This window comes from Triturus cristatus, chromosome 9 (assembly GCF_964204655.1).
Source record: "Triturus cristatus chromosome 9, aTriCri1.1, whole genome shotgun sequence".
NCBI lineage: Eukaryota > Metazoa > Chordata > Amphibia > Caudata > Salamandridae > Triturus > Triturus cristatus.
Genome location: NC_140592.1, coordinates 350,525,071 through 350,551,435, shown reverse-complemented (window position 1 = coordinate 350,551,435; position 26,365 = coordinate 350,525,071). Strand labels below are relative to the sequence as shown.

At 42.2% G+C, this 26,365-nt stretch overlaps 1 protein-coding gene across 6 annotated transcripts in view; it reads right to left on the bottom strand.

Moving 5' to 3' along the window:
- DAG1 (dystroglycan 1) overlaps window positions 1-26,365 on the bottom strand; it is a 134,224-nt gene that overhangs the window by 50,161 nt on the left and 57,698 nt on the right. For all 6 annotated transcript variants that reach the window (XM_085625121.1, XM_085625122.1, XM_085625125.1 and 3 more), the window contains one exon: window positions 1-240. This exon is cut by the window's left edge and continues 154 nt beyond it. In XM_085625121.1, the coding sequence (XP_085481247.1) occupies window positions 1-137 (137 nt within the window). In that variant the 5' untranslated portion in view covers window positions 138-240. The remainder of the gene's footprint in view (window positions 241-26,365) is intronic.

Sequence of the window (26,365 nt, the reverse complement as noted above, 5' to 3'; positions counted from 1 at the left end):
TGCTCAAAGTCTCGTACGATTTCAACTGGATCATTTGGAGAATGGGATTCAACAGAAACCAATACAAGAAGCATTATAAATAAAGTTCTCCTCAGTGGAGGAAACAGCAGTAGAAATTTAAAAGTCATTGTTGCCATTGGTTTTGAGATACAGTATTCCAATTGGGACAGATAGCAGCCAACAGGGTCTGCATCAAAATATGTTCATGGACTGCTTTACATCAGCTCGAGTCTCCAGAACCTACAATAAAAAAAAAATGGATTTAACCTCAGACGTTTCACATGTACGTTTGCACTAATTCACAGAAGTTCATCTTGTCTACAGAATGCTAAGTGTAGCAATTAATTCCAAACTTAATAACCCAATAGAGACAAAGTGCTAGAAACCACCTGCATTCAAAAGTACCCAGCAAATATTGACTAGCATTAACGATTTAATAGGTCTGATCAAGTCATCCTGTAATGAACATTTTTGTCATTTTAAGACTTTAGAATTGTCATGAGGTGTGGAGTAGCTTTGGACCTTCTAATGACCAGGGGGCAGTGTAGTGGGTAATATTCCTTAATATCGCATAGTAACACATAATAGGTCCATTTCTGACCTACAAAGTTAGGTCACCTTTCAAGATTATGTCATGTAATATTGGCAAGTACAGTGAGTATGTCCAAATGTGAAAAACCACTGTTGCTGAAACTGTATGTGCCACACAATAGTGCACAACAAAATATCTGCACTCTGGAAAGTGGGCACAGTGACGGAGAAGGAACTAAAACAGCAGTGCCTTAATAAATTGCCCACATCTTTTTGAAGGAGCCTGCAGGGCAAGCGGAATGAGCTTGTTTTTATAAAGGAAGGGTGGACGCCTATGCGAAGGCTGTATGCGCCTGGGGTAAGGAGTCAAGTGGGTGGCAGGAGAAGCACAGATGTTGGATGCATTATGTGAAAAGTGGCAAGTGAGGGCTGGGTGAGACGTGCAGGGGAGGGTCAGATGTAATGACCATGTTGCTGTCTGGAGGAAGAACAGAGACAGACATCTAAAGGAGGACCTGGAGGCACTTCCACATCAGGTGACACAAAGCATGGAGGAACAGAGGATTTTTTGTAGCACAAAAATCAGCCTGTTTTAAAGAGATCAGGGAGTTTTCTAAGCCTTTTGAGTCAGAAAAACGATTTTTGTTTACGCATCTATAACTAATTTTGGAGGGGACATACATATGAAACAATTATTGGTAAAAGTCGATAAGTCTGGTTAGAAGGAGTTGGCACACTTGTAAACACAGGTTGTGTTGTAAACACAACAAAAGCTAGATAGCAGATTAAGGCCAATGGCTTTGTCATTTTTTGCAAAAAGGGACTGCTTTAGTAAAAAAAAATACAAAAAATTGAATGAGACGAGTGATTTTAATTCTTAGATGAAAAATAGTCGATATTGCTTTTAAAAGGAAGCATTACTTTAATGTGGCATGGATACACTAAACAGCCAACAGAATGAGGTGGAAATATATCATAAAATAATACATCACACAGACAGCTGCCTTGCCAAGTACGGCCTAAAACTGCGGCTGTGTGTCAGGAATATTCTTTTTCATGGACTTTTTGGAAAGGATTCTGAACTCAAAATAAACACCAGGGATATTTCTTAACTAACTGACGACGTTCCCTCAAATTGGGGTTATTTGGAAAAAATATTCATTCTTGCCACTCCAAGTCTTTTATTTCAAGGCATGCATTAGGAAATTTACACGCCCCCAACCCCCTCCCCCCGAAGTGGGACAGTTTACTTCTGCGCCATAAAGTTGTCATAAGAAGATCATTTTTAGGTCTCGCCTACGCAGCGCGCAGGCGCTGCTTAGGCAAAAAGACCTTTTGCAATAGATTCACTTTTCGCCCTTAAAACTAACCCTGGGTGTAGTTCGCGAAGTAGCACTACGCGAAGCTACGCAAAGTGCACTTCGCACTACGCGAGCTACGCTTCGCACTACGCGAGCTACGCGTAGCACTTCGCGAACTGCGTAGTACCCTGTCCGCACTGTGCAAGATGCTGTTTTCAATGATTGCACAGTGCGAACAAGCATCCGGCACTGTGCAATCATTGAAAACGGCATCTTGCACAGTGCGAGCTGTAGTTTTCTGCTGCTCGAGTAGATTTTTACTCGAGCGGCAGATTCCTCAACAGAGACTGGTAGTTTCTCATTGCGGGCGGTCGCGAGCATACGCGACCACTCGCAATGAGAAACCTGACCTCCTCGCATTGAGAATCTCGCCGGGATGTTTATTTTCCATGCTCGCGATCGGCAACTTGATGTTGCTGATCGCGAACAAGGAAAAAGTCTCGCCGGGATGTCATTTTGCTTGCTCGCGGTCGCCAACTTGATCTTGAGGACCGCGAGCAAGCAAAAAAGGACCGCTGCACTGCGCAATGCTACGCATGTTTGCACTGTGCTACGTGCAATTCGCGTAGTGCGAAGTATCGCAAACTTGGCAAACTACGCGAGCGTAGCGTAGTGCTTTGCCCAGGCTTACTTAAAACGTGCATGCGTTCCATTGCCTTCTGTGGCAACGCGTGCACGTCTGGCGATTCCCTTGCGAGAGCGAGCTTTGACACCATAGGTTTGTAATTAACTTGCAAACACATGGTGCCCCTGCTCACTCCCGAAAGGGAAACGCTTTGTGTGCCTCCCACTTTCCCCCACTTGTGAGCGTGAGGCGCGTGATTTTCTTTCCAATGCTATTCTGATTTCACGTCTTGGAACCGATTCTCATTCTGATGTCAGGCAGGGGCGGGGGAGCTGTAAATAAAGTTTAAAGCACTTTGTGTATTGCCAGCACAAATCACATTGGGATGTTTTTGTTAAAGTGACTTTTCATTTGGTTAGTGCTTCTTCGAGGAGGAAAACGTTGGCAGTATTGTTGAAAGGAAACTTCTGACTTGATGTCACAGAATGTAGTTCCTGTTGGCGATCGATGTGAAACACTTTAAATGTATTTTTGAAAAACAACATGTTTTACTTCTGTGATTGGAAGAAAACATTCATTTTTTTCACGAAGCATTAAATCCCATCTAGTCGTAAATAGTCGTCGGAATAAACTGCGCTTTTTCTAATACAGTTAATCGATTCGTTTTAATTAAAAATGTTTCCTGCTTTTATAAATTGCAAAATGTACTCTTGTTCAAATTGTTTAACATTTGCAGAAAGTTTCGTGTTTTTGTTTCTTGTCCGGTTTTGCCGTAAGTCTTTTGATTTTACTTTCAATAATTGCAAATACTCCCTGCTGCAGTTTAGATTTCATGCACACATTTTTAATACGAATTGTTTAGACTTGAAACACGAATCTGCATATACGATATTACTGTGTTTCTAGACTGATGCGACTAGGACGCAAGACTAATTGAGTTTAACAACACCTTCCCTAAAGTTCAGAGAGAACGAAAAAGGTGTGGAACTTCACCAAAACATTATTAACTTGGTGTATTAGAGAGTCTGGATTTTTACAAAAAACAGTTTACCTTTCAACATCGCTAGAGTATTTTTTTTCCGGACAAATAGAAAGGTTCAAAGGTAGACCCAGATCGTAAATCCGATTGTATGCCGAGACCGGTCCCCAGGTCGAAATTATGCTGTGTTTTTTAAATCGTAACTACCTTATGTGTAACACCACCGCCAGTATTATAACTAAAATTGTTCAATAATTTATACTCATTTGGTAGAAGCATGCACGACACGCACAAATGCAAAGTTAACCATGTACAATTTTGAAAAAAAAAATAAAAAAACAACAAAAGAGGTCTAACTAAATAAAATATTACAACTATTGATAATGAACAGCAACAAAAAGGAACATACGGGTATATTATAAATATGTGCATATGGGTACAATACCATTATATTGTATTCCAAAATAAAATTGTTAATACAAAATAATATATCCATTGATATGTCTTTTCACTTGACGGTTTGAACTCAAAGGGAAAAATCCCTCACACTAGACCTAATAATTTCGGTAGCAAATGTTCCAATTTCTTGGCAAAATGTGGCCTACGATTTTGCCTCGTTAATAAAAATGTTACCTCCTATACACAAAACAAAAGAGTCCCATCCAGCTGTTTGTGCTCTGTGCCCCAGTGCCCCCTCCTCCGCCCCCTGGCCCCCGCTTCCTCTACGATTTCGGTTTTCTTTGAAGGCAGCTAATACTGACCGGAATTTGGGGCCGAGACTGCCATGCCAATCAAAGAATGCATGGCAAAAGGAGCAGGCCAGCTGGATAACGCCCTGCCCGACCCTCCGTCTGGGACAAGCTCCCAGCCTGAGGAAGGGCGCACTCACCCCAAGAGAACGGGTGGACCCCCATTACCATAGTATCCTCAAACATTCCAAGGCTACCACCATCACTCTGTCTCCCCAATCCATTCTTCCACTAAAACTGTTCTACCATCCGCCACATCACATCTCTTCACGCAACTCTGGGGGCAGGTTCACCCCTGTCCCCCACCACAATCCTCGGTCTGAATGAATCTCCCATCCACCATGTTTCCCCCTACACCCGACAGCGATCCAGATGCCCCTCTGCCCCCTCTCATCCCCACACCCCCCACAGGTAGCAGTGTGCACTCCGTCTCCTCACCGCTACCCTCGATCTGAATCCAGCCGAACCCCCACACGCACTGCGGAGAGCAGGGACCACCATTTCTCTCCATGCAAGTCGATGCCTAATGTTCAATTATGAACAAACCCCAGCGAATGTGGCGTAACAACCAGAGCTGTCGTCTTTGGACCTGGGGAAGCGGTTCGAGTCTTGGTGATAGTTCAACATCCTGTGATTCTTGGGGAAATCACTAATCTCGCCCTGCTTCCAATAAAGTGAACGTGCGTTGTGTGCGATTTAACTGAAGCTCATGTAAAGCGCTCCAATACATTCGGTCGAGTTCGTGCTATACAGAAGTGCAAAAAAAAAACGTTTGGTTGCAGCTGACAAATGCCCTTGTGCACGTAATTGCTTCTTTGCTAAATTGCGTCCCGAAAGTGACTTATGTTACAGAGAAGAAATACTTATGATGCGTTTTCTAAACGTTTTTCCAGTTCTGACTAATGTAGTAAAGCACCTGGAAGCTGCTTTAGCCCCCCTCTTTTTGCGTTTTTAAGCAGTCTTTGGCCACAGCCAAGCTGCCTTTGCACGTTGCACCAGAATGGTACACTCAGAGAATGCTGTTTTGAGGGACACATTTATGTAAGCGTGTCTGTGTGTAAAGACGAGTGAACTATTACTAGAGAAAACACACGGGCATGCGGCGAACTTTATAGGTGAACAAATGTCGACTAAATATTGGTCAGGCACAACAACCATTGTACTCTCAACTTAGCTGTTTTGTTTCTACAAATTGTACTGGGATTGGTTGTTCTTTTGCTCAGGATTATTCTAGCACCATTAGCAGCATCTCCACTCACCTCAATACACACAATCTGAACAGCCTGGAAGCAGAGTTTGCCACGCGCAGAGTGAACACGTAGCCACTCAATATCAATTTTTGCTTTGCCTTCCTATGTGCAAGTGGGAATCCTTAGGCCCAGTTTGATTCCGAAATATCCCCTTTATGTGGGAGATGCACTGTGAACCCCATAAATACAGGTAGACCGCATCAATCACAGGCTAAAAAGCATATTAAAGATTGACTGCGGGCTCGGTGTTTACCCTGTATTAAACACAACAAATTATCAGACAATCATAGATGACAAACGTAGCAAGGACTGTCCCACAACTGGTCTTTTGACAAATACATTGTATCAACGCATTTCCCCTCCTTAGATTGGTAGAAAACGTCAGGCTGTGGATTATTCACAGGAGTGCCTGTGCGCAGTGCCTTTCCAAAACCAGATGTAGAAACTCCATCGAGGTTATAATTCCACAGAAGCATAACGGAACCCAGCAAACACACACGACAAACCAGACCCGTTCACTTGTAACATCAAACACTTCACGATGAGCTTCTCTTACAGTACACACGACAGTCGTGCAGCCAGGGATGGCCCTGAATGCCATGGTTGCTGTGACCTAGCAATGGTGCTATGGGTTCCAAAGCAAGCAGGAAACATGCATTGGCATAGCCAATAGGTCTCGCTTTTCAAACCTTATAAGTATTTAGTTATGCAGCACAATATGCTTGGTGCAACAACAACTGTTGCATGGCTAAACACTTATAAGGTTCCAAAGGCGAGACCTATTGGCTATGCCAATGCTTGTTTAAGCATTCTCATTGCCAAATTTTCAAAACTAGCAGCATTTAAAGGATGGTGGCAAGTACGTGCTGTCGCGCTTTTGGTACAAAGTTTGCAAGTAGGTTCTGCGCATTTAGTGTTAGTAGAGGACTGTTCTGTCCTACCAAGAATGTTGCTCCGCTTAGGTTTTCACTAACTTGGAACAGAACTTTAACTAATTCAAGAGGAGTGCGTAGGCATAGTGAACACAGCCTGCGTTTGAAAAGTGGCAATGGTACACAACACGAATTGTTAATAATCTTGGTGTTCAAGCAAATTAAAGTAAGTAAATCGAAAAAAGTCAATGGGATGCAAAAATTCATGGATGAAGTATGCATGAGGACACGATCAGCAAACCACCATACTGACTAAAGGTCCCAATTCATGTGCAATTTCCTTCTTTTGTTTAAACCGAATGAAATTCTAATTGAAATCCTGATTTCATCTTTTTTACAGGCAGGATATACAATTTATGTGTTACGGGGGTGTCCGTGAACGATCCCTACAGCAACCAGTTGTAGTAAGCTTTTTTGGGGGCTACATACAACATGCCTCCTTGATCAGAGAAGGAACGGTCTAACTGTAAGAAAAGATTGAATGTTGTTTTCAAGCACGAGATGAGCATTGGGCACGTGCAGTGGTGAGAATCAAGCAGCATGCAGGTGGAGGTATTTGGCAAGCAAGCAAAAGTATCATGTACTTTCAAGTCTACTGCCAAACCTGGGTACTATAACTGTAATCTGTGTCGCTGCTGTTCGCAAACTTCCTTTAAAGCCCAATAACACCAGACCTCTTCATACACCATCTTGTAAAGCCATTCCAATCCACCTTTTTTCAAGTCTTGTATACTAGGCAGCGCATTTACTGTCTACTGCGAGACATATTGTTACCCTCCAGCTAGCCTAGAGCACACCCACTGCTTACCATTGGTTTGCTTCATTGTCACGTTTACTTGTTTGGTTCTTCCTCCAATTTTCCCTATCCTGGGGGATGGACACCGTACTGCTCACTTTTGAAGGCATTACTTTTTTGCTTTTGTTTAAGCACTCAGAGTGCATGTGCTTAAAAAGTTCTCTTTCCAGTGACGGTCTCACCCTCTCTCCATGGTTATCTGTCTCCCATGTGCGTTACCCAACCCGTGATGAGCTTGTCCGCATGTCGCACTCCTGCTCTTTTCTGAAGGTTTGTTACTTATGCAATGAAGCTCATTCCATGGATTACAAATGTAACATTTTGCATGAATCTAAGTAGGAAAAAAACCCTTTCATTTGGTGAGGAAACCTTCGAAAATCCGAGTCACATGACTCAAAAGCAGTAGAAACTGATCACATACATATGTAATTGACTTATGCATCCACATGGTGCAATTATTTTACACAGGATATCATTCTCAATTTACTTGTAATATGCGTCACAAACAATGAAATTGGAAATCCAACTTCTATACCCATCCAATTTATTCATACGTCCTTACTTTTCAATCAGGTGGGAAAGAAAAGAGCAGTGATTAGCGAAACAAGCTTTGGCAAAGCCAGTAGGTTTTACTTCTGAAATAACTACTATTGGTTGTAACCATTTTTTTTTATAAGACGCTGCACAGGGGGGCAGCTAAGCAACGTTGCACACAGCAGCATGTGCTAGTGTGCAAGACGGCTTAAAAAAATAAAGGAAATAAAAAAAGCTATGACATGGCTAGCGTTGACCACTTCATAGCGCTTTTCTTCCTTTTTATTTTTGTATAAACCAAGCATGGGTGGAAGGTGGAGGGAAAAGTCATAGGAGGGAGGCGCTGGGGAGGAGGATGAGAGCAGCAACATCACAAGCGGAGCAGTTGAAGCTCATTAAATCTCCTGTGCCAAAAAAATGAAAGGGTCCTTGTGTACTGTAACTACTGCTCATTTAAAGCACCCACATACCTTTGGATAGAGTTTGCGCTATATAAAACTGCCACAAAAAAACACAATACAATAGCAACACAAGGGAGGTGCGAGGGAAGAGGTTAGGATACAGCAACACATGGGAGGAGGCCAGAGCAGGACAAGCAAAAAGAGAGGGGGAGGGACACAGGTCTCAGATAGGCACTGTTTAACAGTGCAAGTCCAAAAGTAAAAAACAAGCATTGGCATAGCCAATAGGTCTCGCCTTTGGGAGCTTGTAAGTGTTTAGCTATGCAGCATAATATCTATTATATTAGCTATGAAAGACATTAAGTTCGTGATAATTTATCACAGCTGAGAGCACTCACATGCCAGTACTCTCTCAGCCCTTAGACTATCATTGTATTTAAGTGAGGACATCACTGTAATGTATATATTTCACTATATTTTAAGTCATTTAGTGATGGCTTTGTGCTTTTCCTGTTAATAAGGAAGTTTGGCAACCATGTTTCTCGGTAAGCTTAAGTTGTATAAATGAAGGGTGACTTTTCATCTGTGTACAGAGAGGTGCTAGTTTCGGACGTCAGTGGTTTTTGGTAAACGTATGCAATGTCTCTGCTGGGCCGCCCCCTCACAGCCTCGCACAAGCTGCAGTGGACGCAAGCCCTTTGGAGCAACCCTTTACTTTGTACTTGGACCCCGCCTTCTCCTTAAGTGCACAGATCATCAATGCACTTTTTACAAATCCGTGCATTACGAGGCAAGAGTGTCTATTTTGGGTTATATAACTAAAGTAACGTTGCTCAAAATCATGATACGACGGTTGTTTTCGAAATTAAAAGTAAAGAGAACACTTTTGTAAGGGCTAAATCTGAGCGGCGAGCGCAATTGATTGGGGGGGGGTGGGGGCTGCCATGCCTTCAGAGCCTTCGAATGGAGTAGTTTAGAATGCTCTTGCAGTGGGGTGTGAAAACAGTATGCAGATCCTCTAACACCAACTGCAATAATTAAACCAGTTGGGCGAACTGCGCAAAACAAAAAAGCCCTGCAGGAAACCCCATACAGCGGACATTGCGTCAGAAAAAAAACACAAGCAACATGAAGGGCATGGATGAGGGAGTGGTGTTTGCGGGCTGCCATGTCAAACGGAAAGACCTGCTGAAAAAAAATAATGAAAGAGAAAGCACGCTTGGTGCTGCGCTAAAGGGGGGAAAAAAAAAACCGGGAGGGAGGTCACCACGCTAAAGCCTGCTTTAAAGAGGCAGTTGCACTCTGCCATTGCTAAAGTGAAAGCGTGCATACCGAGTGGAGGGGAGGAAAGCGTGTACTGCTCCCAAGGCAGTTTACCTGCAATGACCGTGCCCAGGGGTAGGTTTCTGTGCCTTCTTGCCTTTATTGCACTCTGCCATTGCTAGAGTGAAGGCTCGCATTCCTAGTGGGGGGGGGGAGGGAGGGCTCCTAATGCAAAGCGGGAGGGAAGAAGTACATTAACAGTAACCTGACCCATGAGGAATGCAGCTGTCGCCCTGCGCGCTGCTGCTTGCTCCCGAGAGCAAAAACGCCATGGGAGTCAACATTAGAAAAAGAGGTGGGACATGAACCCGCGTTTAGCCATTTGCGTGCTTTCATTAGTGAAAGACACACGCAAATGCCAATCCTATGTGTGGGAGAAGTCACACCCACACTGAGAAGTTTAGAGTGCTCACAAGAAGCCTCCCATAGAGCAGCGCATGCAGGAGCTGGAAAGACAATGGCAGCAGAAAACAGAAAGCTATATGTTGTTGACCCCTCGTTGTTGTCGTGGGAGTTTGTATATCTTTCACTGTTGGGGGTGTGTGTGTGAGAGAAGGCTCTTCGATGCGGAGCCTCTCTGGCCTACCACTATTTTCGTGCGTGTGGGTTGACATAGGTTTGTCTCCCTTGTGGTTGGAGTTGACTGGTTTTAGAGTCACTCATGTCTACCACCTTTGTGTGGTTGGTAGGTGAATTTCGCTTCACCTTTATAAGCTTTGGTGGTGTCTGAGCATTTTCTGTGTGCCTGTCCTCCCTTTCCTTCCTCCCTTATGGCTCGGGGGTTTGTCCTAGTTTGAGCATTGGTTTGCTGTGGTGTGTTTTCTTCTGCACCATTGTGGTTTGTTCCCTTTTGTGTTCACGTTCATTTTCAGCCTGGCCAGCTTGTAAGTTTGCTTGGTTGTGAGTGGTGTTGTAGTTTGCAGGTTTGTTTGGTTTTGTGTGGTAAGGTGTGAGTTGTGTGGAAAGGGAGGTGATGTGAGTTGGGGTGGTCTTTCTGCTTAAAGGTTGTCTTTCTGTCTAAAGATTGATTTTCCCTGTCTCGTTTGTGGTTTTCATCATTGTGATTACATGGGTGGGTTTTGTCATTTTTCATTATTGCATTGTCTTATGTTGACATTCATGCAATGTGTCACTTTCTCCTGTGCTTTCCTCCATTTTGTTGTTAACTTGCAAGCCCATTGTACTGTGTTTCCCTTGTTTTTTTTATCCTATCTGGTTAGCCCTTAACCATCTTCAGGTCGTTGCAATGTATCCTTTCAGATTTCTGTGCATGTTATTTTTACCAATGTGTGCTTTTTCCTTGGACCATTGCATTGTGTTTTTGTTCACTATGAGGAAGGGAGAAGTGTTGAACCGGTTGCTCAGCGAGTGTGGTGTGGAATGTTGGTGTGGATGATGCTGCAGAATTTTGGATGAGTGAGGCTGGTAGTTAGAGAATGGGGTGAGCAGCAGGAAGGCTGCTCCTGGTGGGGCTCTATGTACCTTTTAACTTGAACCTACTACTTGAATAAATACCATCTTACGTTACCCTTGAACTGGATCTTCGTTTACTTACAACACTATACTAGCTAGGTCCATGCACCACAGCAGGGATGAACAATAGGTAGTAGCAAGAAGCAGGAGGCGTTGACCAAACAGAAGGAAGGAAACAAGAGGAACATTGATTCTAACCAATGTTACGTAATGATGAGTACTGGGAGGACTCCAAGGCCTTTTTAAGACTTTTCTTGGGTGGTTAAATATAGATCTGATGACGGAGCAAGTGCGCTGTTAAGGCAAAACCTAAAAAATGAATCGGAGGGCAAGCATCTGTCACCAGTTGAAATGTGCACAATGCGAAAGAATACATATTCAGCAAAATCGGCAAATAAGAAAAATGCAGCCATTTCAAGTATACTGCAGATAGCAGTAGAGCTTGGTTTTCTGAAAAACGATGCATTGATTCTTCTGAACTAGGCATCCAACTCTGGACAAACAGGGGCAAAGGAATCATAAAATCAACTTGAAAAATCAAGTAGCTATTTATTTTTAGATAATTAAGGGGAAATACAGTAAGGCATTAAAATATTAACAATATATTCCAGAATACGTTAGCAATAACATCAGAACTTGCTTTCACACTTTCACTGAAATAAAAAAAAAAACTGTGCAGAAAGAGCAAAAAAGACTAGGGAATGAAATCTGTTCAAACCAAGATTAATGTCTAAACGGTTAAAGGGATCCTGCCAGACCTTAACCAACCTCCTACAACTCCTAACAATGGGCATCTGTAGACAGATATAACATATGCCGAGTCAGCCATACAGACTAGCGTTCTAATCAACCGATTGAAAACATCTGCTGAAGCTATCTTAAATAACAGAGTTTTCATCTTGCCAATCCATCATATATAGCTCCCAACAACGGTCCAAAAAGATGCACGTCTAACTCATGTTCCTCTCTCCTGGTGCCAAAATTACTAAATGAGATGATCATATTCTGAAAAGCAACTGATTTTATGTAAATTGAACCAAAAAGCTATAGGTGTCTTTCCTATGGTCTGTAGCTATAAGTAAACAAGAGTTAAATCACAAAGGATTTCACTGCAAACAAGAGCATTTAGGGAAGACCTGCCAGGTTTGGCTAGGAGGAGAAAACGCATGCTAAATGCAGCTTTTAATCATAGTAATAAAAATCCTGTTTTAAAAGACTCTTGACAACGTGTGTCGGATTTGGTCACCACAAGCTTGGTGAACTTTGCATAATTAAATTTGCATAGAAAACTCCACAAAGTGAGGTATGTGGAATACACAAATACATTATCTTTTCGAGGCCTGTTGTAGGTATATTGCCAGGCAATATTGCAATAGCTAGAGAAATATTGCAACTTGCATCAATCGACAAAAACATTAAGTTCATTCGTAGGTGCAAATGGGAGTCACTGGGACCCAGTTAGTCACAACAGAATCCCGATCTGAATTAAGATGCACCAAGAAAAAGGCAATTTAGCACACTGGATGTAATCATCTAGCGACAACACCACGTTCTTTCAAAAGCCAACCCTAAATAAACCTTTTCCACTATGTTGAAAGAATACAGGACAGAGGCATAATCCACAGTGTGTGCAGATTCAGGTTCTTGCCAACAGTCAACTCCAATCATGCGAATCACTCAACGACCGTATCCTCTGCAGTCTCACAACGTACAACTGCACGTAGTCCATACTACTACGATAATGGGTGCTGCGAAGGAGACAAATCAAGAACAAAGTCCACTATAAAGTCCAACATTTGCCATCATTCTACAAGGCTTGCGAAAAGACCAGTCCAACAAAACCCCAAAAAACGAAGAGTGTAATGGAAGAGCCCACACCATGAAGTCTGTATGGCAACGCACAAGAGAGAAACCAGCAGCATGACAGCAAGGAATATTATTTAAAAGGTAAAACACTCAAGTAATGAAATAAAATAATGTAATAATTGAATTCATTAACTTTCTACCCAATACATCAACTAAAAGACGGTGAAGAAAGGAAAGAGGGGGGGGGGGGGGTAAAACCACACAACATGCCTTTCCACTTATAATGAATAAAAACAGAAGAGCAACACACATAAATTCAAGGTTAGACATCAACAAAACTCCTACAGTCGCCTTGGAAGTCTATTGAAGTTTATACAACAATGGGATGCAGTGAGCAGTTGACTTCATCTTCTCTTATTGAACATCACTTATGTGGAACTGCGTTCACAGCTTCACAGTAAACTGTCTCTGCATAAAATCTTTAATTCGATAATCATTTAATTTTTCCTCATAATTATAATCATAGCGGTTCCAAATAAAATTCTCTTTTTTTTTTCCCTCTATGCTCCCCACCCAGTCCACTACCCTTGTAAATCCCCTCCTTTATTCTCAGGACTTCATCTACCGCTTAAGTTGAACATTTGGTTCCAGCGAAAATCTCACCTGCACCTTCACCCCAAGCTTCTGTAATTCCTCCATTATCCTTTCCATCTCCAACTTTCGTTGTTCTGTTGCCTTACTTAGATCAGAGCTAATTGTGTAGGTAAAGTCTTTTAAAGGTCAAAGATTTAGCTTTAAGCGCCAGCTGTAGGATCTGTTCCTTAATTGTACAAGTCAATATATTGATGAAAATGTTCCAAGGGTTCTTTCAATTTGGGTTTGCGCTTAAAGGGGTCCCTTTGTTGCTATCCGGGCACTCTATTCTAAAGGCTTTCAGATAGTTGCCTTCTAGACCTTCAGGGACATTATTGATGCTTAAAATTATGCTAACTGGAATTATCTTCTAGTCTCTCAAGATCATCTTTTGGAGTTTCAAATAATCTAGATCGGTGGTGTTCTTTACAATATCCAGATTGGCCTTGGCCATGCATACTTCTACTGCTTTGGTCCTTTCTGATATCGAGTTTAATTTCCTGTGCTTGACACATGGTCTGAATATATTTTTGGTTCCATTCGGAGACCTCACACATCCTTTGCATTTCTGATTTGATATCTTATAGTATAGACTTGAATGGTATACTCCAAGGGAGGTGTTCTCCTCTTGCAGCTAACCTGCCATCTGTTCAATGAGTTCATTAGTCTCAGCTTGATCTGCAGTTGCGGACTCATTATGATAGGTATTGTGTGTTGATGATGCTACATGGTATCTTTTTTTTTACTCTTTAATAAACATCGCCCAGCATACAGTGAATACTGTAACTGAAGTAATCATTTAGTATACATTTTGATCAGAGCAGACAGCATCAGAAATATGACATGGTTATACATTTGAAATGGAGCTTTTATGGCTTTTAAAATTTAAGTCCACAGCAGGTAACACAAAAAGTGTAGTACCCTCCCCAACACCACACCCATACTCAGTAACCTCGAAAATTCACCATTTGCCCCACACCTTTTACCACTTCTTAGGGCAGCCCCTGGTTTGAGACCACTTGCTTCGCCCGCTGGCAGCAGTCGAAATCTGCATCCCAGTTTTTGACTCTGAGGGTGGGGAGCAGGTAAATCTTCTGATATTTGGGCCAGGACACCTCCCCTGTTATAGCCAAAAGAATCCTCTTCACTGAGGGGGGGTCGGATGCGGGTCGCTGTGCCCAAACACCAGCCAAATCTCCAGATAATTGGCCTGGGACACCTCCCTCCTGTTATAGCCCAAAGAATCCACTTCACATCTAAGGGAAGCTCCTCAGCCATTCTCCGTGCCATGTCCTCCCAAAGCGTATGTATTATCGGGCCTCCCCAAAGGATGTGGAAAATGTGCCTTCCGATCCACAACCCCGCAGGCAGAATGCAGAGTCCACCCCTTCTCATCTTCTGAAGGAGCACTCTAGAGGAGTACCATCTTTGCAGGATTCTAAATTGCATCAATCTAAAAGGCGTACAAATCGCTACCTCTTACAGACTTTGTAGGGCCTCTGCCCAACCATCCACATCTAAGGCTCCACGGTCTCCTTCCCATGCCTCTCGGAGCCACCATCGGTTCAGGGGAGTTGCTAGCAAGTTTTTTGTAAACAGTAGAAAAAGCCTAATACGTCAGGGGGTACGTGAGTAGACTATCCATTAACGGCGCCGCCTCCAGCAGTTGTTCCCCATTCACTAAATGTCTCCTAAGGGCATGCCCAAGAAGTAGGTATCTATAACGCTCAGTCTCCCATTTTATACTCTTAATGCAGGACCTCGTACATTACTAGTGCTTGCCCTCTCCAGACATCTCCTAGTCGCTCAATGCTAAGTAGGGCCCACTTCAAAAAGCCTTTCAAGTTACCCACTTCCTTCAAGAGATCGCTGTCCCAGAGTACGTTTTAACCAGTGAGCTTATACCGCATCCTAAATAGTTGGTAGCTTGTCTCCACACTAGACACCATCTGCATCAGTAAATCCTGGTCCCGTTTTCGACATTATGGAGCTGCCAGGTGGCCCCCATGACCCATAGTCTCTCTATCAACTTAGTATGCCGGGTCGTCACGATCAGCAAACACTCAGCCATTGACAACCACCAGTTCTGCAGCTCAATAGCATTAAATTATGCACAGGACTGCCACTCCTCCATCATATATCCCTCATATACTTTGGAGCTTACACTGCACAAGTTGCTTCCATTCCACAACAATTGAGAATTTTCACACTGCATTGCCATTTTGATGTATTGATAAGTGCACAAACTGGTATTGTGATTGGACACAGATTTGACGGAATAAAGACTTGGAAAATAAGTAGCAAAGCAAAGAGAACGAGGACCTGGTAATTAGCAATAATTAGTAACAGCCTAGGAAAATACCAGCTACTATGCACTCTTGCACAGCAATCAAATATTGGAGGAAAAGTTGGACACCATGATTTGATTTTTCAACCCCACCTACATTTACTTTTACCACATTTACAAACTGGCTATGTGCATTACTGAGAATCCGTGGACTCAATTTCTTGAGCTCAGTGTTAAATGTGTATGCTGTACATTAAAACCACTAAATGATGTTTAATATTAACTGCATGTATGCTATGTATATATTATGATTAAGGCTCCCTGTTTTCCGTTTTTACGGATTTTTACTGATAAATACAGACAGAAAACATTTATTTTCTTGTCTGTATTTATTTTTAAATGTGGATAAAAACGGAAATTGGGTTGCTTTTTGAGTAATTCTAAATACTGTCTGCCATGACTGCCAGGCCAATTGCTGTGTGGATTGATAGGTATGGGAAAGAAAAAGAAAGGAATTTTAGTAAAGAGGTTTTAACAGCAGTAGATATGCACAAAGTTGATACTGAAATATGTATATTTTCTTATCAGTGCATTGATTTATCTTCTGTGGGGGTTTACAACATTGAAACCTCGCAGCCATTCAAGCATGAGTGCATATTTACCGGTTAAATAAATGTGGGAATGTACTAATTTTAGCTTCGTTTTTCCACAAATCCCAAAATAAATATGGATAAATACAGATAAAATTAGCAAAAAATAAATATGGATAAATAGACGGAAATGTCAAAAAAATAAATACCATAAAACCGGGAGCCTTAATTATGATCTACTACAGGTAGACTATATGTGGTTATGAAATACAATAGGCAACAAGAGCAGTTTTCTGAATTTTCCTTATACTCTTGTTTTTACTGTACAGGAGCCAGGATGGTTGGGTCTCGGGATACTTTGGAGATTTAGGATTGCGCTTACCTGATCATCTGATGTTTGGTAAGTGCGCCCTGATTAGCTCAGATTGTATTCTACTCTGACCCAGGCCTTAAAAAAACGGATTATTTTTTACCAGACATGCAGGTCTAGTGACTTGAACAATCTACTCGACTTAACTTTGTAATACTGCTGACCCATATGTTAGACTAAACATTCGATCAATGCATAGCAAAAATCTAGCCACATATTAGGGTACACATGACCCCCAGGCTTGCCTCTTAGTTCACTAATAGCAATGTTGTCGGGGTGGGGGCAGGAATGATTCTCAGTTCATATTTAAAAACTCTCCCTTTTATGAAATACATTGCTAAAGCATGCTGTGGCAGCACACTATAATGTACAGACAGACAATTGCTATTGAAATGGCCACAAACTCACTGACATGCAGATTTTATCTAAAATTATATAGCGTGCAAGCAATGTGTGGAAATAAAGGCTCAGCAAATATTTTATCGTTTGCACATCCCCAAGTAAAGTGTTCTGGTTTATTTGAACCCTATTAAATTCTTTGTAGTTCTGAAGTGATACAGAAACAAACAAGGGCTTTCTTAACTACTGAAATATATTTTGAACAATTTCTACAGATCATTTACAGGCTGTTTAAAAGTGTGCACAGCATGTTTTCAGAAAATTCCCTTTTACAAATTCTTTCACTTTGCAGTCAGAGGGATCACCAAATCTGGCTCCGGTACTGTTCACTCCATTGGAGTCATAGGCCTGGGAGCCAGGGATAAAGTTGGAGACATCATTAGAGATGGAGTCAGCGATAACTCTTCTCTATGCTTCGGAGATATTGGATCCGGGGACGCAGACCTCGACAAACCACCTGCAGAAGAACAGCAACAATGGCGCCGCTTCTTCGTAGGTTTTCATTTTGATGGCCTCGATGTGTGGTTAAACCGTGACTCTGAAAGAGGTCAAGATCTCAGACGACCTTCTGCAGCTTCGCTTTTGCCATAAACAAATTTGCATCTCTTTCCTTCAAGGCCTTCGGATTCATCTAGTGACATGACGAGCAGGCTTCAAAGTCATGGTCCGACGACAAACATCAGAGACAGAATTCATGTGGGCTAGTGATGGACATCTGACTACTGCATTCCGTACACGTTTTAAAGCCAGACTTCCTCAGCAGGACATCTACACTAGCAACAAAGTTGCACCTACAGAATAGAAGAAATCTCCCAGAAAAGGGGGAGCCTGGAAAAAACGAGTAGGCCCTTAAAATAGCTCACTCTGACAAAATAGGATTCGTCACAAGTGAGCGAGCGAGTAGATTTCTCTAGCTCTTCCATTACTGGTTACAATGTATTAATTACAATTTTGTCATTGGGTGAAATTCTTTATGTAGTTTTTATAAAATAAGTCATTGGTTCATTCAGTCTTAGTGTATACAGGCCAGTATGTCTAGGTCCTGAGAACTTAGGATGCTTTGAAAATTGATCACTAAACTTCATTACTATTTGTAAGCTTCATCCTCCAGTTTTTAATTTCATAATTTAAATATACTTACATTCATACATTTTTAATAGTTATTAGCACATATGGTTCAGCTAACAGTACTACAATGACCAGTCCTTTTTTAATAAAAAAAAAAAAAAAAAAAAAAAAGCATAGAGTACTAAATAAATAGATTTTGTGCATTAACCACTGACAAGTTACTGCTACTAAGTACTGTTATTGTTTGTATAACTCTCCTTCATCCCACATACTCCAAGGACTCACGCATTCCCTAATATGAATACAACAGGGCATCATGGTCCAGAAGCAGGTCCACAGGCTGGCTGTGCTTCGTATTTTTAACTTAAACAGTAAAGCTTAACAATTTATCACGATGTGGTCTTTTTTTGGGGACAATATATTTTTTTTTAATTCCTGAAGATGTTGTGCTTTTGTAGTAACAAAACACACGTTGGCTGTTGTGTCTCCATTGTAAAAAGTTGTATCATATTAGAGATATAAAGTATTTTAACTATGGAATCAAACAATTGACTGCTTTCATCTTTGTGACAGGACATGATATAGACTATCTGTTGTGATCTACAAATTAAGAATAAATCCAAGCACAACATTTAATATTATTTAAGTTTCCTCTCCATCATAGAATTGATTGTGTCCGCCGATTTGTGTCGTGGGTGACTAGCTGTTGGAGGTAGGCAACTATATCCTGTGACATAATTCAGCAAACTTTGAAAAGTGTTGGCTACATTTCAGCTACATTTCAGCTGCTCTCCCTCTGAGATTTGACTTTGGTAATGAGCCTTTCATGACACAAACAAAAAAAAACTGCATTTGCAATACAATAGGTCTCGCCCTTGGGACCTTATAAGGATTTAACAATGCAGCATTGGTGCGACCCCGGAGCTTTCAGTGTGCAGAGTAGCTGATAAGTAAACTGCGTCCTCTGATTTTGGATCAATCACTTAAAATACAAGCAGTGATCTTGGAAGGGTGGTGAAGTGGTAGCAAGAGACGGCACAGGGCGATCAGGAAACAAGAATGGTGAAAATGAAAGCGGTGAGGCAGTGGGGGAGAAGGCACGCAATGTGACTTCACAGCATTTGAGTTTCTAAATGACTCAATTTGGGCAACATTTAAAAAACACCAATGAAACGGCATCAAACATGCTGTGCAGGGCATGCGATAAGAGCTGCCGACTCAGGAGTCAGAGTCTCGGCGTCGGCTGAACATCCTGTGATTTTGGGCAGATCACTTAAAATACAAGCAGCGATCTTGGAGGAGAGGTGGGGGTGGGTGAAGGAAGAGACGGCACAGGCGGAGCAGGCTGCCACGAGCAGGAAACAAGACGCACTGGTGAAAATGAAAGTGAGCACACAGTCAAAAGGTGCACGGCCTCCAAAGTAAAACAATGATTAAACCAGCGATGCAAATGCCGACCGAAATGTGAAGCACATCATGCGTGAAGCAGGTGCTAAGCTGATACAGGAGCTGAGGCAAGCTAGAAAAAATAGGGCGCATATCAGAACCTATATAAAAAGAGCTAAGACTACATGTAACAGGGGCAGTCACCTAGGAGGGTCTAAAACTCAAAAAGGCGGGCCTAATTAGGTATGCATACATGAAGGGAACAAACAAGAACAAATGGAAAGGATGGGAGGAGCTTTAAGACAGTCTAGATTACAGCAGGCCTCGCAGAGCAACGCATGTGCCGTCTAGGGTCGACCTAAAGAAAGATACTGAGAAAACAGACTTACTTAATGCCTGGTTCGTACTGTTAAAATAGAGCTAGGCTACTGTATTTTCGGTGAGAAAGAGAATATATATCTCTGTATCTCCTGGGCAGTCAATTCCGTTCCACTCGCGGAATTTGGGTAATTTCACGTTCCGCGCAGAATGCGGAATTGTCCAAAATTCTGCGTTCCGCGGAATTTTTGGCTTGTTCGCGTTTCAAAATGCGTGTTAGCGAGATATTTCCCCCCCCCCCCGAGCATGCAAACAGCGTTATCGAACAGCAAAAAAGCATCACGAACAAGTCCGCGTGTTCGCGGAATTACTGCGTGCTTGCGATTTTTTACCGTTTCGCGGAGCTTTGCGTAGCGAGTCCACGCAAATTCCGCCCACCCCTAATTTTATTTTATATATATATATATATATATATATATATATATATATATATATATATATATATATATACACATATACACACATACATACACACACACACATATATACACACACACATATATACACACACACAAATTGACACGCACGCATTTACAAGGCTACAAACGGGACAGGCCAAGTATAGAAGTAAGACTAAAGACTGTAGTCTCAACTTTTATGTCTGACCTGTTCTGGTTTTCACTTCTCAAAATCTGGGCACCCGAACTCTAGATACATTTGCCTCTTCCAGAGAAAAGTTATAACTTTAGTCTTCGGAAACTGCTTCAATTCTAAATTAATTATGTGAACCTTAATTGGTCCAAATGAAGACTCAAAGCCCTCAATAGGATGGGAAAGAGGAACCACGTATAGGCAAGGGACTATGAGACCCTGAGGACTCCAAAATCATCCTACTAAGACAGTGTTCTTCAAACTTGTTATTGTCGCCCCCACCCAGTTAAATAGAAAAAATCATTAGGGCCCCCCTCTGGAAAGTTTCTAATAAATTGGCAATGTTTAAATATGTATAGTCTTATTTAAACACAGCAGTTAAGTTCTGTTACCCCTTATAAAAATGCAATCTAAAACATGACTGTCAAACATACTATTCTAGTTAGCTAAGGTGTACTAACATGTAAAAGCATTCACAGTGTGATAATCAAAAATGGGGACGGAGAAGTTTGAAGAATATTTGGAGTCCCTTCCCTTTTGACACATACTCTATGCAAAATATAAATGATTACAAAAATGTTAGTGCTGGCCCAATTCAGAGTGGCTTACTGCCGCTCGTTTTTTTCAGCTTTAAAAAAAGCACTTAACGAACAAGTTACTTACCGTCGGTAACGCATTATCTGGTAGACTACCGAGCTGCAGATTCCTTATCTTTGCATTTCCCCAGGCATCTGGCTGGATCTGGAAACTTTTCCTGAGCAATACCCCTTGCGCACGCTGTCAGGTGGCTCTATTTGACTCTGCGTGACGTCGTCAGCAGCGTCCGTTATGACGTTGCGGTGCCTATATAGGCACGACCCAGGCACACAGACGTCAGTACTTTTCGTTTTTTCCATGACAGAAGCGCAGTGCCACAAAGTAACTAACGCAGTTGTGTGCAAAACTAAGGCCCTGAAAGGGGGAGTAACTTTAGCCCTGGAATATTAATCCGCTAAGCGGGGAGGCATGGGTCGGTAACAGATATCATCCGGTGGCAGGCCCCACACAGCTTGAAACCAGTCTTCTTTGAAGACATCTTTCGCACACTAGGTTAGAAAAATCTTCTAAATTCGACAAAAGTAGAGAAAAAAGACCTGTCAAAAAGCGACAGAGGGGCAGCTCTTCCTGGATCGACGCTTCACTGGCGCAGAAAGAAAAGAACGGACGTTTGTGCGCATAGGTGGCACCTATAGAGGCACCACGACGTCATAACCAACAACGACATCACGCAAAGCCAAATGAAGCCAACCAACGGCGCGCACAAGGAGTATTGCCCAGCAAAAATTTCCAGGTCCAGCCAGACACCGGGGAAATTCAAAGGTAACAAATCTGCAGCTAGAAGTCACAATCAGATAGCTTGATACTTCCTTGACCCAGAGCCTGGTGCCCCCCCCCCTCCCTTGGGATCAGTTATGGTCCTAGCATGATACTTCTTTGAACCAGAGCCTGGTGCCCCTCACCTTGGGATCCTTTAAGGTCCTACCAGGCACTCCCCTCACCCCTAGGTTGAAGACCCTTGTACTAAGGTGTCGGACTTCACTAAAAGTGCACAGGTGTTTTTTGGAATGGCCTAATCTCCTCCAAACAACAGTCAAAGCACTGAAGCAAAGCGTCTATCAGAGTCCAAATGAACTGTATTATTTTCCACATGGTTACGAGGGAATGTATATTTATAGAGAACCTAAGCTGTAAAGGTTCCTTTATACAATAAGTCTCTGGTTGGTTTCTACTTAAACTGCACTTCTATCAAGTCAGTCATCAAGGTAAAAGGGAAGCTGGAAAGTCAAAGACAGCACAACTGTAGATACTGCATAAACAGATCCTCTACCCCTCTACAAGCATAGGAGTGCAGTTTAGTTTTAGCACATTTATACAACTGGAACGTCAAAGTCCTACTGCTTTTAGACCTTCATTGAGAAATGTTAATAGAAACGTATGCATCAATGTATCAAGTAGTCAAACTATTATTTACTCAATGGTGCTCTGGTCGCAGTATTTATATGGTTCAATGTGCTAGAATGGCAAAAAATACATATAATCACGTGTGCTAAGGATTGATCTTACTAATCATGAAACATGAAGATACGTTGAATAATTCTTCTAAGCAATAAGACGACTCCTGGGTGTGTGCGAATCAAACGTGAAACCTACTACTTAGGTTGCTTATATCTAAGGGCAATGGGTTCTCTTCATAGCATTGATATCCCATTCTCATCACGCTGAGTGCAGAGAGACACTACTCTAATATGCGTTTCTACATAGTCTCAGTCCATAAACTCACCCCCCAATTTCCTTAGTGTTTTTGTTCCATTATCTCCGCTATGGTTTACGGTGTGTGCGCTCAAGAAATAAGCAATACAAATGATTTCCCTTTAAACCCCTGTGCATTAACGTACACCCTCCAAGCGGTAGTAAACGCTATATAAACACCAACATCATACCTTGTATAATGAAACGTGCCATTCCTGGACAGTGCAGCCTTCGGACGGTATCATCTCGCCTGGAATAATTGTGGCCTTCTATTTGCAGTAGGCGCATCCACTGAGTACATTATACTAGTATGTAGTTTCAATAAACCCTCGACGCCAAGCAGCACCATACAACGTTTAAGGAGTCCCATTTATCCCAAGAGGCGGAGCAAACCACTATCGTACTAAAGGGAGCTGCTTCGGAAGGAGTTTGTGAAGAAGCATTTGCATTCTTAAATATGGATTTCACACGGTAATAAACCATTACAATACACTGTTGACGCTTCCTTCGTCTGCCGTGGTGCGTTGTTTACATATACTGAACATTGAGGACAAATAGAAAATGTCCTACTGTTAACAGCCGAAGAAGCGACACACGTAATAGTTAAAATGAGTATGGAAACCTTCAAAACATTTGTGTGTGTTCGGAAAGCCCACCGCCGAGTACATTTACAGTGCTGTGTCAATTAAAATACTTTCCACTGCATAACCGACTCCTACACAGAGGCAACGTGGATTTCCAGACCACAAACGATGCCTTGTCAAATCAATATAGTGGGATCTTTGTGTTTGAGGGGCACATATACAATGTAAAATGTTATGGGTGCGTTTGTTAAAACTGCGGCATTCTTTTCCTCCTACAGCAACACTTTGCAAGCTATCCCTTCTCCCTGCACTGCCACTTTTGGAACAGGCAACAATTACAGCATCGTTTACTAATACTAATTAAAAGAATGCGGCTTAAGCACATGATCGGTACAAAGGAAAAAAGTAAGCAAAACAAGTGAAAACACTAGATTTACAAGAATAAGCGTTTGGTAGTGGAAGCCGTGTTAGTCCTTTACTAAGAACTTTTAACCCAGAATAGAGACAGACTTAGGCCAAGGGTACTGGACACTTTCCAAGGGAAAACAGGCACTGGCATAGCCAATATGTCTCGCCTTTGGGACCTTATAAGTGTTTAGCCATGCAACAGTTGATTTTGTTGCACAAAGGATATTGTGCTACATAGCTAAATACTTAGAAGGTCCCAAAAGTGAGACCTATTGGCTATGCCAATGCTTGTTTAAAGGAGGCCTCGAAACGGGTCTCTATCGGACTCTGTTTTGCGCCCTGGCACATGCGGTCCGTTTTTTCCCAGACTGCAGTGACAGCAGGCACATCGATGTGCGCGTGCTCACACTACTCACACATCTCACTAGTGGAAAAGTTAAGGCATGACGTCATGCCAGGTGAGCCTTGTAGGGTAAGGGAAATCCTTTAAAGAGACTAATTTTTTCTCTGGATTTCCTTCTCTTTTTGAAACTTAGGAGCAGCAACATTGTCGTAGTGTCATCCGGGCTCTAAGTGGAAACTTTTTCAATATCATATACAACAAGCCATAGTTGGTGCTTATTTATCTTATGCAACTAAGAACCATTGACAAAGCCAATAGTCCTAACTTCTTGTAGGTATGATGTTACTTGTATCATATATCTGGATGCAATGACAAACAGCAAAATACAAGTCGAGCAGTACAGTATGCTAAGCACAGATTTATAGCTTACACGTTTTTAAGCCACGCCCTTAATTACATCAGCCACGCCCCTTTGAGACACACCCCCCCCCCAGTTTTTTCACCCGACTTAAAGCTCTGAAGTGTGATATATCCCAAGCAGCTTTAACTCTCGAATCAGACTTTCACAGGTCCTAAAGGGGAATAACTTGTCATCTCCTCATTGCTAGTTGTCTCCTGCAGCGAGCACGTGGACAAGTGGTTATAGCTAAACTGAACCTTTAAGGGGGAAAAGTAGGTGAAAGGTTTAATCTACAAAAGACGAGCTAAAATGTTAACTCCCATTGGAGTTAGTTTAAACAGTTGCATCATTCTTACTGTTGCATGTGCTTTACTTATACATTGTGGCTGTCAAGCGTTGTAATCTTGCTGAAGTGCCACTACTTCAGAGTGCCTCAAATAATCCAGAGGGACCCTCCAAGGTGTGTGTGGTGGTAAATATTGCAGACTGTTTGAGGAGGAGGAAAATCACGCGACGGTGAGAACAGAATAGGGTCACATTTAAATCTGCATGTGGATAAACGACGCAAAGCACCCTGGCTCAAAAAATGAGCAAGGTGTGTTGGGCGAGTTTATGTATCCGATTAAGTCGAGCAAAAAGACACATGGTATATTGCGCAAAGTGTACAAGTGCTCATTTTAGGCACGCTATTTGTGTGTATTATGAGCTCATCTGTCAGACTAAAGCCAGTGGTAAATGAGTGCGCATGTTGTGCTCAGTTATTCACATTGGTAGAGTGAAACGGGTACAGATTTCATTGGTCACTGTTTTCACCCTGCCTGCCACCAGGGTCTGTCACTGCAACAACGGTGCCCTTTTGTGTAAAGATGAGGCCGCATTTAGCATTTTCAACTCCTCTTGCAACTGTGAGAACACTTACATACCACAGCAGCGGGAAGTGAACTATTCCTAGGCACTACACGTTGGATACAAGGGGCGCTACTCCTAGAGCTAAGTGAGACTATGTGAGCGCTCAAAATAAAAAACAACAAGGAGCAAAAAAAGAGAAAGCGAGAAAAAGAAACGAAGAGCCTAGAAGCACTTCTGTTTTTGCAATGCACTACCGAAAAAACCTGTACCAAAGCATTCCCATTGGAACCGGGGGGCAAAGTAAACAAGCATTTACAATGCAATGGTCTCAGCAATATTATAGGTAGAGCTATTGGTATTGCTCATTATTTTTTTATCATTTTTGTATCCCTAAATAAATGGCATTGTCATTTCTATTGGCATTAGCTTTTTTTTTTGCATATGTGATACCTATTGCATTAGCAGAGAAAGAGTGAGGTAGTGAGATAGAGAGAGAGAGTGAGGTATTGAAATAGAGAGTGAGGTAGTGAGAGAGTGAGGTAGATAGAGAGTGAGGTAGTGAGATAGAGAGAGTGAAAGAGTGAGGTAGTGAGGGAGAGGGATGTTGTGAGGTAGTGAGATAGAGAGAGGTAGTGAAAGTGAGTTAGTGAGATAGAAAGAGTGAGGTAGTGAGATAGAGAGTGATTGAGGTAGTGAGTGAGAGAGAGTGAAGTTGTGAGGTTGTGAGCTTCTAATTCTGAACTCTGCATCTTATTAATTTTCGGTCAATGCATATATGCTGTTCTCTTAAACCTACTCTGCACATTTCTTTGAAACCTCGCTGGCTCAGGAAAGAGCTCCGTACCAGTCCAGGCCTTATAATCTTGAAATACCCTGATGTACGGGTGCATTATAGCGGAAAAGTCGGCTGTCAGCCAGGGGTGATGACCTGACCCAGTGGGGGCGGCCGCCACTATCCCTGAAAGCAGTTGGGAGCACTATTGACTGCAACTCGGATCCTGAAACCGGGGCCTAGAGAGGGGTAGCTAGAGCTGCAAAATGACCGTGGGCTGAACGACCATTGATGGCAGCCAATGCTCACTAGAAGATC